General features: G+C 38.4%; 1 protein-coding gene across 9 annotated transcripts in view; it reads left to right on the top strand.

The window, feature by feature from the left end:
• mylk4b (myosin light chain kinase family, member 4b) overlaps positions 1-17,277 on the top strand; it is a 189,944-nt gene that overhangs the window by 123,467 nt on the left and 49,200 nt on the right. For all 9 annotated transcript variants that reach the window (XR_012095721.1, XM_073024204.1, XM_073024205.1 and 6 more), the window contains 2 exons: positions 5,307-5,403; positions 5,496-6,183. Coding sequence is in view for 8 of the 9 variants with exons in the window: in XM_073024204.1 (XP_072880305.1) it covers positions 5,307-5,403; positions 5,496-6,183 (785 nt within the window). In the remaining variant the exon portion in view is untranslated. The remainder of the gene's footprint in view (positions 1-5,306; positions 5,404-5,495; positions 6,184-17,277) is intronic.

Genomic DNA, 17,277 nt, shown 5'->3' with positions numbered 1-17,277 from the left:
TGTTTTTAATTTCAGAAACAGTGGTTGTTTAAAATTAAATCCATTTAAAATAAAGGATAGTCCTGAACCAGATAATAGCTTCAATCTGCTTCAGCTCTCAATGTATTGACGAACAATTAAAGGGAATCTGTGAATTGAATACAACTGCCTCCCGTGTCAAATTAGTCAAATATGTACCAAAATGTTCAGGCATGGATATTTAATTATAGAATGAACATTCTAAAGGTTATTTTTAGCAATGAACATCTGTTCAGTTCAATTTTTGGTCTACGATTATCCTTCCTCATATTGATTGACTTTGCTGGATTTAAAGATTCATTAAAAATCTGTAATGGAGAACCTACTGAGAAGATTTGGTGGCGGGTTGGAGATACGTCTCCACCAAAGGTGCTTCTTCCCCCTACTAGCCTGCAGGGCACCCTTGCGAAAAGGTGTAGCACCTACTTAGCCCCCCAATCAGGGTCACATGAAGCCATGGGAGGAGGTGGTGGATGGTCATACGATCAACTGATGTATATTATGTCCTGGTTATGCAACCACTGACCCCAGGCAGGCAATCTCTGAACAGTATTGATAACGGCTGGAGTCATCCATCTTGTAAAGACACAGACCCAGAAGAAGGCAATGGCAAACCACTTCTGTAGAAAAATTTGCCAAGAACAATCACAGTCATGGAAAGACCATGATGTCCCATGTCATATGACACAGCAGATAATGAACAAACTGAGAAGAAACTAGCCTCATATTCAGAAATCAAATCATGCTGAATATATATTTCAATATAAGTCTGTAGAATTAGAGTAAGAGTGTAAATATGCTACACATTTAAGTTATACAGTTAAAACACTATCACTAGAAATATTAACTGGTGTAGTTTTTAAATCTGACCTTGATATCATGTCTTGTAGGAAAATAGTACGATCAAATATTTTAGAGGTGTCTGATTCTTGATTCACAGATAGGCTACATCTGTGCAAATTTTACAACGTGACACCTGTTTCTAAACAACAGTTGTTAGCCAGGATTAGAATCGGTATTCTGCACTATTGCATACTTACAATACAGAAGTAGCTTTTTCAGTCCATCATTCCCATTGTGGCTCTTTTAAATATAGAGCAGAGCTACGCAATGTATATTTGGAAATCTAATTGACTCAAAAAACATAAATCCCCACTTATTTCAGAACTGCACAGAGCAAACATTTAAATGTGTGAGAGAAAATTTTGCATGAAGTTCTCCCTGAAGTTATGGTCTGTATCCATGGCAGCTCCTCTTCTTCAGCTTCCATTTAATTGGAAATTCAACTTGGATTTTAAATCATCAGTGGAATTAGCTCTTACAACACATTCATCAGGATGTTCCAGATCGTGACAACTTTAGAAATGAAAATAAAATTTCTTCAGGTTATGTCTAAAGGCTTTGCCAATGATTTTTATTTTATGAATTCCTGCATACTTTAGTCATCAGAATCTGTCTAGACCTGATTAGATCTTGCCCTTAGACATGAGCATGTTGGAGATTTTATGTACAATATAAACTCAGTAGCCACTTTATTAGGTACACTAATGCACCTGCACTTTAATGGAGCTGTCAAATCAGCCAAACAAGTGACAGCAACTCAATATACGGTACTGTGCAAAAGTCTTAGGTACATACTGTATATATAGATAAGGTACCTAAGACTTTTGCACAGTACCGTATATTGACACTGTGGAGCAGAGAACGAGTTTGTAAATCTGCTGGGAGTAAAGGATGTTGGGAATGGCAAGGGAGGAATGCTGCAGGAGGGGTTTGGGACTGGTGGCAGAGAAGAGGTGCCAGGTTTGGGGAGGAAGGGTGCACGTACAGACACACCCAGCTCTGAGACATTGAGCAAGGTCATTTGATTCCAAGTAATTGGTTTATTCATCATTACAGAACGTCTGTCTGGTGCTTCCCGCTCTCTCCCCTCTCCCTTCCACTATTCCCAACCATGATTCTTCTCACCCTGCCCCCTTCCCACTCTCAGCCCACAATAGAGACCCATATCAGAATCAGGTTTATCATCATTCATGTATGTCATGACATCTGTTTTTTTTTTTGCAGCAGCCGCAGTACAGTGCAACACATAAAAATTCTACAGTACTGTGTAAAAGTCTTAGCACTTAGCTTTATATATGTGTGTCTAAAATGTTTTTGTAACCTACAGTAATTTTAATGCATACATCAAAGCATCCATTTGTTGTTCTGATCAAACATTGGAATGGGGAAGGAATATGATCTAAGTGACTTTGACTCTAGAATAATTGTTGGTGCCAGACAGGGTGGTTTGAGTATCTCAGAAACTACTGATCTCCTGGGATTTTCATGCACAACAGTCTCTAGCATTTACAGAGAATGGTGTGAAACATATTAAACATCTAATTAGTGACAGTTCTGTGGACGAAAATGTATTGTTAATGAGGGAGGTCAGAGGAGAATTGTCAGACTGGTTCAAGCTGACAGGAAGGTGACAGAAACTCAAATAAGCACATGTTACAACAGTGGTGTGCAGAAGAGCATCTCTGAATGCACAACATGTTGAAATATATGGGTTCCTGCAGCAGAAGACCTTGAATATACACTCAGTGGCCACTTTAGGGAGTCCCTAAATAATGGTCACTGATTATATTTATAGAAAGAAGAAAAAAAATCTCTGAATACTTCCAAAATTAAAAAGATAGTAATTCAAACATTGAAAGTCCTCAAAAAAATAATGCAAAGCGAATTGTTGTCTGCAGTGCACCTTTCAACCTTTGGTCCCTTGATATGGGAAAAAGTGAGGACATAACTTAATCTTGTCCAAAGCAGCTTGAAAAAAATGTGTGATTCTGTTCATTGAACCAATTTTCTGGCTTATATTTTCTAAGTCTATATCTAAAATGTCTTTTCTAAATCAGATCTCATTGCTTCATCAACAAGATTTCAACAATAGGTCTAGGACATTAAAGGCACTCTCCAGATTTGGAACTGTTTCTGTACTTAGAAAAAGAAACGGTGTCAAGGAATAGTCAGAAGCAGAATTACCGGTTTGGATGTTCCCGGTAAATAATTGCCACATCCCAAAAGGGATTAACAATAATTAAGATCCAGATGTTAAAGCTATCAGACAGCCTGAATGTTTAGAAATGGTTCTGGAATCAATAAATATCCAAAAAACCTATTCAAATTTTAAACATATTCTCAAATATTTTCTCAATATTTAAGATATTAAAACAGAATTGAAATACTTCAACCAAGGGTCATTTTGGAGTTGAACGTATTGTTCAGGCAAGGGGTAGGGTCTGTCAAAGCTTACACAACAAAAATGTTAGAAATGAAAAAAGAACATGCTAGAAACATTCAGACAGTCAGGCAGCATCTTTTGGAAGAACATTAGAGTCAATATTTCAGGTTGAAGACTGGAAAGCTGAGAAAACAACCTCATTTTAATTTTCAGTCAGGATGAGGAGTAGATCAATCAGACTCTGAGAATACTTCTGAAGTGAGGCCTGGGTTGATTAGATAATTTCAATGTTCATGGAGTTATTTGATTAGTAGATTAATGAGGGAAATTAAAGGGATAGAACATGGTACACAATCAAATGGACATACAAAAGCTGTGAAATGCAGGTCAGAGGAGACAGCGAAAAAAAACTTAATATTATGATAGATAACCTGACAACAGAATGTACCAATTATGATAGTGTGTTAACTGCATTTGATATTGAGACCCATAGGCTGCCAAGTGCACAAAAAGAAGGTGAGGTGTTTTTGCTCAAACTTCCACTGGATCAAACTGGAATAATGTCAAGTGGCCAGAATGGGAGTGGGACAGAGAATTAAAGTTGTGGAGACCATTGCCTGGGCCAGGAGTACAACAGTATGTGAGCTGATGATCACCAGTTTTTAATGAATTCATAAGAATAAATATCCCCTCTCTGTATAAGGTCCAGCAGTATGGCAGATTTTCAGGAAACAAAACCAAACTGAAGTCAAAAGAGCATCAAGACAAGTCAGGGAAAAATAATAGATAAGCACAAATCTGGGGAAGGGCAGGAGACCATTTCAAAGACACTGAACGTACCTTGAACCTCAGTACAGTCCATCACGAAAAAGTGGAAAAAGTATGAAACCACAGCCACACTGCCTAGGTCAGGCTGCCCGTCTATACGTAGTCACTGTAGAAGAATGGCAGTTGGCAGAGAAGCTACTCTGACTCTGAATGAGCTGCAGAAGTCAATGGCTGCAACTGAAGTTCATGGCTCTACAATCTCTAAGGCTTTGCACAAGAAAGGTATATATGGAAGAGTAGCAAAGAAGCAGCCCTGTTTAAACAAAGCATATCCTTATCCGTAAAAACTTTACAAAGCGTCACTTAGAATATACTGTAAAGATGTGGAAGAAGGTCTTGTGGAACATATTGGCCTCAACACTAAGCAGTAAGTGTAGCGTAAATCTAATACTGCACATCAGCTAGGTAACACCATCCCTACTGAAAAGCATGGTGAAGGTAGCATTATGGTATGTGGATGATCTTCAACAGCAGGGACTAGAAATCTGGTCAGGTTTTATGGGAAGATAAATGCTGCTAAAAGCAGAGAGATTCTGGGTAAAGATATGAAAACAGAGGTCCTAGCATCTGTCAGAAAGGTGAAACTGGGAAGGAAGTTTTGTCTTTCAGCGAGACGATGACCCAAAGCACACTGCCAGTGCAACAATGGAGTAGCCTCAAATGACGAAGTTTGATGTCCTCAGTGGCCCAGTCAGAGTCCTGACATTAACCCAATTGAACATCTCTGGCATGACCTCAAGATTGCTGTCCACTGCCGTTCCCCAACTAACCTGGCATAGTCTGAGCAATTTTGCAAGGAGGAATGGCTGCTCCATCACATTGTGCAAAGCTAATAGAGACTTATTCTAAAAGACTCTTGTCTATAATCGCTCTGAGAGATGGTTCATCTAAAGACTGAGCAAAGGAAGACGAATACTGTACTTTTGAACTGCTGACTTCTCAATTTTTTAATTTTTAATTTTTCATGCTTTAAAATTTTTCATGTTTTTTGAACTCTACAGTGAAAAAGGAGCATGTGATTCACAAATAAAAATCCTCAGTTAAATTAATCAAAATTCCTGGTTGTAATGCTCATTTTTGCGAACAAACAGCTGGGGGCTGAATATTTCTTCAAGGCACTGTATTTCCAAGCAAAGAGAAATTTAGTGAATCCTGCAAGGCATGCACAGAAGGACAAGGTTTCCTCTGCATACTGAGTTGGAGGGAAACTTAATTCTCTTTTATTGTTATGCAGGTGAAGGATCACAGAGCCAATGAGGTGAAAGGAAAGCAAGCTGTAAATGCTAAAGAAATAAAGTCAACTCCGAAAAACAAATGCCCAGAATTCACAGGTATTCAAAAACAATATCAGTTAATGCCTGTTGCATACAAAAATTCATACAGGGAATAATGCCTTATTATTTTCTCTTCTTTGTTTTCACAGTAGAGACAATTCAGAAGAATCTCCATACTTTCGGTGATTCAAAAGTCCAGAATTTAAATAAAGAAAATGCTCACAGCTCAAGTGCCTTTGAAGCTCAGCATGAAGTCAAAGATCTGGCGGAGCAGAACAATGTAACTAAATTAAAAGGAAACACATCGAAGGAAGATACTGGAGACTTTGAACTCCAGCCTAGTAGGCTGGCAGAGGGCACTCCCTCAGATGTTACTCCAGAGTTTCCTGATGCCACTTTGGACATTAATGCCAGTGATGAAACCAAATGTGAAGATCCTGCTGCAGAAGAACAATTTGAAATAAAGGTTGTAGAAACCTCTGACACTATATTGAACCAGTCGAGTAGCAACAGGCAAAATGATGGCTGGACGGAAAGGAACAATGAAATGCATGAGAAGGTAAAAAATGTTGAAATACAGGGAAAAATACAAGCAGAGAAGGATTGTAATGAATATCATGTAAAAGAAGCAGTGCCCACAGGAGGAGAGGACTATCTAATAGAGAAGGAGAATGAGGAAACAGGCCAAACGCATTTAAAAGCTGAAGAAACAAATGATGCAGAAAAGGACACAGGACTTGAAAACACTGACTCAGCTATGACAATCACTAAGGAATCCAAAGAAAAAAATTGCACAGAAGAATCGGGCATTGATCAGCAACCAGTTCTACTTCACAGGTAAAAGTTTCATCCAGTGTGTCTTTTTGTTGGTTTGTATATTCTACAAGGCAAGTTTCCTAGTGAATAGTTTACAACAGTTATGATATCTCACTTCCAGGAATTACTTTTCAAATTATCTATGGTGAAGACATTCCCAGTATCTTCGTCCTCTGTAAAAAGAAACCGTGTTGTTTACAAATCAGAATCTAGGCAACTTACTCCTCAATTTAGAACCATTAATATTCCTAACACGAGAAGTAACATTTCAGAGGGATGTAAAATGACAAAAGCCAAACACAGGCAAATGGAACAATTTTATTGACCACCATGGTCGGTGTGGATGAGTTAGGTATTTGGTCCTGTTTCATAGTGTATTAATCTGTGACTGCAACATCAGAGTCTCATATCAAGTTGGTAAGTGCCAATGCCAGTGGCTGTTATATATCCATCGACAGCACTGGCAGCTTTATGTCCTGGTTTGCGAACACCAATGCCTTTGAGCAGGAATTCCTACAAAAGGTAGTGGATTTGGCCCCTCCCAACAATTGAGCACAACTGCATGAAAAGTTGCCTTAGAAAAGCAGCTTCCATCATCAAAGATTCACACCACTCAGGCCATGCTCTTTAGTCACTGCTGCCATCAGGTAGAAGGTACAAGTGTCTCAGGACTCACATCACCAGGTTCAAGAATAGTTACTATCTCTCAACCATCAGGCTTTTGAACAAAAGGGGATAACTACACTCATTTTACTTCTGCTGTTCCCACAACCAATGGTCTCACTTTAAGAACTCTTTATTTTGCTGTCTCATATTTGTTACTTATTGTGATTTATTTATATTTGCTTGGCACAGTTTGTTGTCCATTGATCTTGTTTAGAGTTACTTTTATATACGGTAGATTTGCTAAGTATGCCGATAGAAGAAGAATCACAGGGTTGTATGTGGTGACGTGTATGTACTCTGATAATACATTGAACTTTGAACACTCAGCAAGTGCCTCAGTTACAATAGCACAGAAATTCATACCCAGGCTATTAAAATTCAGTTTATGGACTACTACTGACAGAGTCAGCTTACTGCGCCTACTAGGGATAAATTTCAATGCAATGAACCGTCACCATGCACAGGGCTGCAGTTCCAGGAAATTCAGTACTGCCTTCACAAGTATAATTAAGATTCAGATAACCAGTGCTGAACTTGCAGACAGCAAACATATCCAGTGTGAAAAGTTAAAAAAATCCTTCTGAGGTAAGGAATTTTATTTCATTGCATACTCTGGAACAGAATGAAAACAGAGATACCGAATTGTGTTAAAAGAATGGATTCATGAAAGGAAATTAAAATGACAGCTCTCCAACAGAGATGGTAATCACTCTGGTGCAAGAGAGATGAGTTGGAATATGGGAACACCAAAGTAGTGTTTAATGCCATTTACAAAAAAATAGAAGCAATGTTTTATGAATATTACTCAATAACAAGTACTGTAGTATGTGACTTTTTTTCCTGAAAATTGATATTTTCTGAATCCACAGCAGATGGAGACAAATACACTTGTGTCTCTAACTTACTGCAGCTAAGTAAATAAATGGTTTGACGTTTCAGCGAAAGAGTCAGGAGTGGTGAGTGGATCTGAGGGCACCTACTTCTATCATCACAGGGAAGTCCTGGGCGTCCATGTGCAGGACCTAAATCTCCACAGAGCCAGAAATGAGAGGATATTTTCTGAATGCACAGCAGACAGAAACAAATATATTTCATTCCCCTTACGAACAACAATAATACAAAATAGCTAAATCTCAGATGGATGGGAAGGTCTATGAGCAGAAGTTGCCGAGCACACATTCTCAAAGAGGAAGGGGGCAATAAATATTAAACTTAGGAAAAAAATCAAAAATATTATTTTTTAAAGCAAGCACTCTGCTAATCTGTAGACGGTTGATACCTCAATATAGTGTTTCTTTAGCTTAAGGAATTATATTCAACTTTGATGACCTTTCAGAATTTGCCACCATAGTAACCATTTTCTCAAATTAAAATGGAAAGTACTGGAAACACCCAGAAGGTCAGGCAGCATCTGTGGAAAGAAATAAAGTTAACATTTCAGATTAGGGATCTTTAATCAGAACTGGGAAAGAGAGAATGAAAAGGATTTCAGTAGCTCAGAAGGAATGGAGGAATGGGCAGAAGAAAGGAAATCTCTCTGATAGCTTGAGGATAATGAGTAAAAGTAACTGTAAAATAGCAGTTAAGATCAGATAGTGTTTCTTTGCTTGTGTAATGCATTGTATTTTAATTTTAACAATTTTCCTATTTTAAAGATTTTTGTGGATTTTCCTATCCACAAAAGGAAATGCAGTTAGGGAAGTGTTGTAGAACATGACAAAACAAACATGTTTTAAAGCGCAAAATTTCAACGTAACACTACGTGAACAATGTGGGCAAAATTGCAGACCACAATGCACAAAGTTCACAACACAACCAATCAGCAATGAGATTTCCTCTTCACATCACAACTGAGTTTCCAAAATGACGACCAATCAGCTCTGACTGATAAGATTGTAAAGCCCAAGCATTTGGAGGACACGCCACAATTAATAGCGCACTGATGATGACTCCTTGTATGGTGATGAAACATTTGCATGTAAATTGCCAAGATTGGAGAACAACTCAACCCAGCAATTAACTATCTGAGCTACGTGTTTTCTGAAATATTGAACACATCTGGCCAGATCATGATAAACACACACCACTACCTGGAATTGCCCACAACCCTGCACATACCTTGGTTTGGTGTGGTGGTGTGGTGAGCCAATATCCTGCATGCTGGAGTTGAGTGACAAGGCCTGAGGTGTGCAGGAGGATGGGGTGCCTCAGGTAGAAGATATTGTGCATCATGCTTAAGAAGCCTTGAAATAGTTTGACAGCCATCAAGGCTATGAGTGAGGGACCTTTGTGTAACTGTTAAAGTGAATTTAATACATAAATGTCTCTGATTTGGAAATATTTGGAAACACCATGGATTCTGGTTAATTGGGCCATCGGTTAATAGTGGCAGCCACTGATTTGGAGCAGCTCTTAAAGGACAAAAACTAATCGAGAAAAGTAGCCAGGATTTCCTCTATTTATTTGGGCACTATGCCACTTAATTGGGACAGCAGACTGTTGCCTATAAGTTTCTAAATAGTGTCAGTTGTGTGGACTTGTGTGGCCATTAGACTCTACACAGTGCTTAGAGTGAACAACTTTTAAATAGCTTCAGTTACGTGTGTTTGTAGAGCAGTGTCAGAGCAGTGATCTTTGTCACTGATAGTTGGCAAGAAATAAGCAATGAGACAATAAAAAATAAGCAGTAAGAACTGTTTTCCTCACTGGGCTTTCAAGCATTCAGGAGATGCGGGAAACGGCTGGGAGTGAAAATGAAATTATTTCACTACTTCAAGTTCAGGACTACAAAGAATTTGAAGGTATCAACAATCATCTTGAATGTTACAATGAAAATGATGATTTGGAGGATGCAACAGTCTCTAATTAGCATAGTGTAACTAGTGTGCACTTGTGTGGCTGTTAGACACTACACCTTACTTAGAGCAGATAGTTTTTAAATAATGTCAGTTGTGTATGCTTGTGTTACATCATTCTTTTGGGCCAACTGATGCTGAATTAAAAGCAATGATTTTTGACAATACTTCATACAGGAAAGCAATGAAAGCTATCCATTAAGTGCACTAAATGTTGGCATTGATTTTGTTCATTTACAGTCAATCAAAAGAACACAACAGCATACTCCGGATGAATTCTCTGTCAATAACTATTAGGAACTAATGCACAGTTTTATAGTTTTATACTGTAGTAATATTGGTAGTGTTCTAATTTATTCTGCATTTCATTTAGGAACATAATGTGTTATTCAGTTAAATGGCAGCTTGTCTTTTTTAAACCAGTTCCATGAAATTTTGGCTAATTGGCCCAAACTAAACGGGGTACAATGTATTCCAATTAACCAGAAACCACTGTAATCAAAAGCATTAAAATGAATGAAATATTAAAAAGACTTATCTTTCTTTTTAATTCTGAATCTACAGACACAGAAACCCTCCAACATCAAGTGGTAGATGTAGCACCATCTCTCACTCAGCAGCACTCAAACTTTCTCATTCAGTAAAACACATGCAGAAGTCCAAGGATTACTGAAGTTTAAATGATAGAGCACTGGTAGTTCCTATAAGAGCTGTTGACTCTAGTCAGCAAGTTTTTATCAATTATTCTTAATAAACATCCTCTTAAATCTTGTAATTTCTTTTCTCAGCATTTAAGCTCAAGAAAAAATAGAACTTCCCCTGTTTTAATTTTTTTTAAAAAAAGCAAATGTAGCAAAGTATAACTTGTGTTCACTACTCTCAGATGTGTTTCACTAGCAGTCTTCGGTAATTTTCCATTGATGCACAATTGTAGAAGAGGAAGAGGCCTTGTAAATAGTAGTTCCTGTATGTTCCATGAATTGTTAGCCTGGATATCAATCCTAATGAAAGCCTTGGTACAGTAGTTGTATATGGTTAGCAATACCTCACTTCAGACTCAAGCCATTGTCTTCTTAAAGATGCACACATCAGCAATAGAAGTGATTGTTCAGAAGTTTCCAATAAAACAAATTATAAAAGGTACTAATTATTCTCAACTTTGACCACTTTTTAAAAATTTAATCTATCAAAAAGTTCAGCTGAGCCCATAACAAAAGTTGTGGTAACATTTTAGGTCATGCTCAGAGTAACTTCTATTATTTCTGCTTATTTATTGGAATTTTTAAAAAGGCTGCTCATTTTATTTAAATGTATTTTCTCATGAATTCCTAGCAGTGCTTACAAAACTGTCTTCAACTTTTTTGGTAAATTATGTCTGTTTTCGGGATGGGGCATTGTGCACTTATTCCCCATTGCTATTTGTTCTTGAGAAAGAAGTGGACAGGAAAATTCTTAAACTGCTGCATTTTGTTTTCTGAAGAGAGCTGTTCAATAAGCTGTCAGAATTCTTGACTCGATGATGAAAGAACATCTAAGGTAAATGTGTTAGAGATGAAATTTCAGGAGCTGGAATTTCTGTTCCCTTTAAAATTGCAACTCATAGTCTGTATGACTTATCGGTTCTGTCACCTGCCATACTTTTACACTTTTCTTCAGACTGTCTATATCCTCTGAGCCTGTAATGATTTTGCCCATGGTTTACTACCATGAATCATGTAACTTCCTCAGTTGTTTTTTAAAAACTGCAATAAACTTATCGTAAGTTCAGGTCATTAATACATCATAAAGCAAAATGCTCCTACTCTTTCCCATGCTGATAAAAATCTCTCCCTCATAACTAGTCTTATATTGATGCTCCTGCTGCCTCTTTAATCATATTCTTTCTATTTAGCTAATGCTGGTCATGTGGTACTTTATCAAGTTGCCTTTGAAAGTGCACTTATGCAGCATTTGCGGCATGAATCTAATCGACCCTCTTGTAACCTCAAGACACACAATGAACAAGATACTTATTCTGTTGCCCCTCAGTTAAGCAATGCCTTATTTTCAAAATCCTCCATAATCCTTCCTTTTGACTTACGAGATCTCCTCAAAATTTATCCTTCTCCACTTTTAGTTTTCTAATCACTTTCAAGTTTAATTGCTTTACTCTTGGTAGCTGTGTCTTCAGCTGCCAATGACCTAACTTTTGAATTTTCCTCCTGGCTGTCTACCTCTAATACATTCATTAAACTTGTCTTTGACTAAGCTTCTACCAAATCCACCCTTACTTCCCCACTTCCCTCAGCAGCAAAAAATCAGACGATGCATACCAGGCAACTTTTCTATTTTCAGCATGGCTGTCCTCTTAATCACTTTCTCAATCTATTTTTATCATATCCCCCATCAGCATTTGCCTAGTTTAGGAAGGCATGTAAAATGTTTATTGCATATCTCAGCCATTCCTTTTTGCTTCTTGATCTATCCCATCTATCTTTGACTACCTATTCACCATGAATTGGTGTCTCTTTAGTGCTATTTGCTAAAGTATTTTCATACATTCTCAATTCATTCCCCATCAGTTCTTCTTTATTCAGTTTGGTTCTACACTGCATACCAAATGTGCCATTTATCATATTTTTTTTGCAATAACATTGAAATGGTTTGGCATGGACTAGATGAGCCAAAGGGCTTGTTTCTGTCTGGTATTTTTCCATGACTCTATTCTAACACTTTTATCCTCAAACTGGGGAATTCTAGCTTTGGATGTTCCTGCTTTCCCTCTTGTGGAATATGCCTTGATTTTACTCAATACTGTTCCTAACATTACTCTTTTACCAGCCAATCTTTAGTTATGATTCACCAACTCCTTCACAGATCACAGGGGTTAGTTCTCCTTAAGTTGAATATTTTACCATTTAATTGTCCTGTTTATTCCATGGCCACTCTAAATCAATTGACATTGTGATCATCATTTCCTAAACATTCTTCCGTTGAAACATTCTCTGCCTGTGACATTTATTCTCTAATAACAAATGGAGTACTCTTTTCTTTGAGCAAACACGAGGAAATCTGCAGATGCTGGAAATTCAAACAACACACACAAAATGCTGGTGGAACACAGCAGGCCAGGCAGCATCTATAAGGAGAAGCACTGTTGACATTTCGGGCCGAGACCCTTCGTCAGGACTAACTGAAAGGAAAGATAGTAAGAGATTTGAAAGTAGTGGGGGGAGGGGAAAATGCGAAATGATAGGAGAAGACCGGAGGGGGTGGGATGAAGCTAAGAGCTGGAAAGGTGATTGGCGGAAGTGATACAGAGCTGGAGAAGGGAAAGGATCATGGGACGGAAGGCCTCAGGAGAAAAAGGGGGGGGGGAAGCACTGAGGGAGATGGAGAACAGGCAAACAACTAAATATGTCAGGGATGGGGTAAGAAGGGGAGGAGGGGCATTAATGGAAGTTAGAGAAGTCAATGTTCATGCCATCAGGTTGGAGGCTACCCAGCCGATATATAAGGTGTTGTTCCTCCAACCTGAGTGTGGCTTCATCTTGACAGTAGAGGAGGCCATGGATAGACATATCAGAATGGGAATGGGACGTGGAATTAAAATGTGTGGCCACTGGGAGATCCTGCTTTCTCTGGCGGACCGAGCGTAGGTGTTCAGCAAAACGGTCTCCCAGTCTGCATCAGGTCTCGCCAATATATAAAAGGCTACACCGGGAGCACCGGATACAGTATACCACACCAGCCGACTCACAGGTGAAGTGTCACCTCACCTGGAAGGACTGTCTGGGGCCATGAATATCAAACTATTTAAGAATGATTTCTTGCATAACGACATAAATTATTCCTCCTTTTTGCCGTTCCGCTAGTCTGTATTAGGATTTCACTTATTTCAGAGTACACCTCCAAATTTTCTCCACTATTGCTTGAGATCTCCTTGTCCAAACCCCAACATTGTCATCTTTTTCTTGACTCTGCTCATATAACTGAATCCTCAACACAGAATCCCTTTCCATACATGAACCAGCATCTTTTATCACCGTTAACAATCTTTCCAATTTTAATATACTGGAATATATTGTAGCCAGTAATTTAGAGAGGAACCCAATTAAATTGGTATGTTTAAACTCAGACATGATGGGCTGAATGGCCTAATTCTTCCCCTATGTCTTCAGCTCCTAAAAGGGCAGCTTTTATTTCTGGGTTTCCTGATCAGACCGTCCAACCAGGAAATTCACCCAATATTATAGTAAGTTCTCACTCATCAGATCTTCAGCATAGGCATTATCAGGGGCCCACACTCCTCACCTTATCTACTATTCTTTGTGCACCTGCACTCGTTCTCTTCAGTGCCAGTTTAAGGTGAAGCACTTTGGGTGTTTGACAGTCTTTTTTTTAATGGGGACTATTGGGTTCCCTTCTTTTGTGGCAGCCTGTAAGTAGATGAATCTCAAGGTTGTCTATAGTATAAATACTTTGATAATAGATGGTCTTTTTCGGGTAGATGGAGCTCGTCAGCCTGGGAAGGCAGTCCATCTAAGAGAGGGAAAACTCTGATTTCAAACCTCCGCTGCCTTGCGACCATACCCACTCATGGGAAAGGCTTCTGGAGTAAACCCTGGGGAGAAATCCGGAGCTGGAGTCCCTAAGGCAGTCTGATGTTGCCTTCAACCTCTTTCTGGCAACTCCTGCGATGACACTGGTGCCAAGCTGTGTCACCCTTGCCCTTCCCTTGGACAACATCGGTGTCGTGGAGAGGGGAGACTCGCTGCATGGGCAACTGCCAGTCTTCCACACAATCTTGCCCAGGCCTGCGCCCAGGAAACCATTCCAGGAGCAGATCCATGGTCTCGCGAGACTACCGGATGCCACCACCACCAGATGGTCTTTGAACTTTAACCTTTGAAATCCTCCTTGATCACCTTCACTTCCCAATCTCTCCTTTTTGTAATAGCTATATTCTACACTCTCAGCTATATAACCCACTCCCAGTGATACTCTCTCTCACTGCTCCCACTTTGTGATCTCTGTTACCCTCCGACTCTTCAACAATGTGATCACCCAGAACTGCTACCACAGACACAAATCCTAATATTGATTGTATCTCCCAGTACACTGAGTATTTTCAGATTAATCATGAATATTTATCCTAATTCCCTTACCTGTAAAGCAATAGATAACCATTCCATGGTGACAAACCTCATCCCCGTTGGGATGAAGTATGTTCTACTCTAGAATTGGTAACAGGAATCCTGCTACAATTTGTCCAGTCAAATGCACACATTTATTTTGCAGTGGGCCACTCTCCCATATCCCAAAAATATTTTAATGGAAATACATTAGAAATACATAAATAATATTTCAATATGGAAAGAATTCATATGGTAGTGAAGAAACCATCTGTAAATAAATCATAAGCTTAATTTGTTGATGAATGCTTAAAATTAATTATGCTATAATTAATTATGCTAAAATTAATTGTTTCCCAATTTGTAAAAATATTTTGTCCCAAGTAAGATTTTTAAGCAGCATTATAAATATTACACAATACACAATAACATAATTGAAGTTGTCTTACGAGCATTTCAATTACTGACACTCATGAGGAAAGATGGGAGAAAAGCAAAGGAAAGAAATGAAAGCAAAGTTCCTTTCTACAATCTCCTATGAATTCACTTTTTTAAATAGCATAATTTAGTCAAATTTTGAAAGCAAACAAAATTCCCAGTAAGCATCAACAGTTTGTTTACTGGCAGAAATATATTTTTAATGCATTTGACACTAAGGTAACGTAAATTTGAGAGGATTTGGAAAGGGAGAGATGGAGAAGTGGGATAAATTATTTTTATATATGAAAAGGGCAAGTAGTAAGTGGAAGTCAGGTGTGTATTTAGTATTTTATAATATTTGAGTAATATTGTAAATATGCTGTTTGCTTCAACATTCTTCATTGTTATGGGTTATATGTAAAAGTATGTGAATGGCATATGCCATTATGCCACCATGTCATATACTGAAAGAAACACTAAGTAGACATATTTTCCTGGGCTCCTGCGTTTTTTTTTCATTTATTTTTGGAGCAGAATTCATAACAGTGGCAATGAGGTAGGTTTAACCTGCGATGACTGCCTACCTGTTGAAGTGCAACATATTTTTTCTTTGAAAGGAAAGACTTTCAAGTTAAATTAAGGGCTCTGTACATAATTTTTGGAAGGGGACAGAGATGGTCAAGTTAAAAAAAAAGGTAGAAAACAGAATAAATCCACAGGCTCATAAACAGTGAATACTGGGTGATAGTAATCATAAATAAAAAACAGAAATGATTGGCTGCACAGGAAAAATAGATGCATTGGTTTGCACAACACATAACTGACTGATGTATACTGAACAGAGTGAGCAGTATTTTGAAGCAAATGGAATAGCTGATGAGAAATGAGTGCCAGTTCTGCTGAGTGCAATTGGTGAAAGAGCATACATGTTTACTTAGAAGTTTGACTGCTCTAACCAAACCAGCCAAAATGAGCTTTGCTGATATTATGAACGTAATGTGGGGACATTTAAACCAAAACGTTTGCTGATTGCAGAATGCTTTAGGTTTCATAAGTAGAATCAAAAGACTGATGGTCCTTTTTCGCTTACATGGCTGAACTTAAGAAGTTGTCCAAGCATTGTCAGTTCAGTGATGGGACACTGATAATCTGTGGAATCTTACAACAAAGCATTCAAAAATAGCTCCTTATTAAAACACAACTCTCATTGAAAAGAGCAGTTGAAATCACTGTATCAATGGAAACAGCAGCTAGAGGGGCAATTGAGTTGCAGTCCTGGAGTGTGAACAAAACGTCAATGTCTAAACAAAAACCAGCTTGGCCAAGTAAATTGTGTTACCATTCTGGCAGGGACTCACATAATCCTGACCAATGCAGGTTTAAAGAAGAAAATTGCAGAAAATGTAACAACGTAGGTTCACATACAGAGATAGTGCTGGGCATACAAAAATAATTGGACTGCCTAGGGAAGAGAAAAAGATAAAAAGTCAAATTGCAGTTTCAGAAAGAGCACCAATCTGCATACTGTTGATGAAAAACCTGATGATGATGAGAGTGACACAGGACTGGCTAGCTTTGAGATTAATAATGTGAAGACAAGCAATATGGCTTACACCAGAAGTGAATGGTAAATTAATTAAGATGGAATTGGACACTGGTTCAGCTGTTTTAGTCATTTCACAAAATGAGTTTGGACAGCATTTCAAAGATACTGAACAGAAGCCTGCAGATATCCAACTAAGAATGTACACTGGAGAAATGATAATTCCTATGGGAATGACATTCGTAAATGTGACATGCAGTAACTAACAAGCCACATTGTTCAGTTGAGGAAGACGAGCAAATTGTTAGAGAAGAAAGTTATCCAGAGCTGTCAGAACCATTTCCTGCAATCACAAAGACAACTCCTACAACCACCACAGAGGAAGCCCCAGAACCTGACTTGTTTCACAGCCACAAGTCTCTTTTGCCAAGCAAAGTGACCCTCCCTTCCCCCCAACTGGGGAAGATGTTATCCCACAAGAGTAAGAAATCCTTCACAGCGACTAAATCTTTAGGCC

The sequence above is a fragment of the Hemitrygon akajei genome, chromosome 20 (assembly GCF_048418815.1).
Source record: "Hemitrygon akajei chromosome 20, sHemAka1.3, whole genome shotgun sequence".
NCBI classification, from domain to species: Eukaryota; Metazoa; Chordata; class Chondrichthyes; order Myliobatiformes; family Dasyatidae; genus Hemitrygon; species Hemitrygon akajei.
The sequence above is the reverse complement of the archived record's forward strand: the minus strand, read 5'-3'. Positions and strand labels throughout refer to the sequence as shown.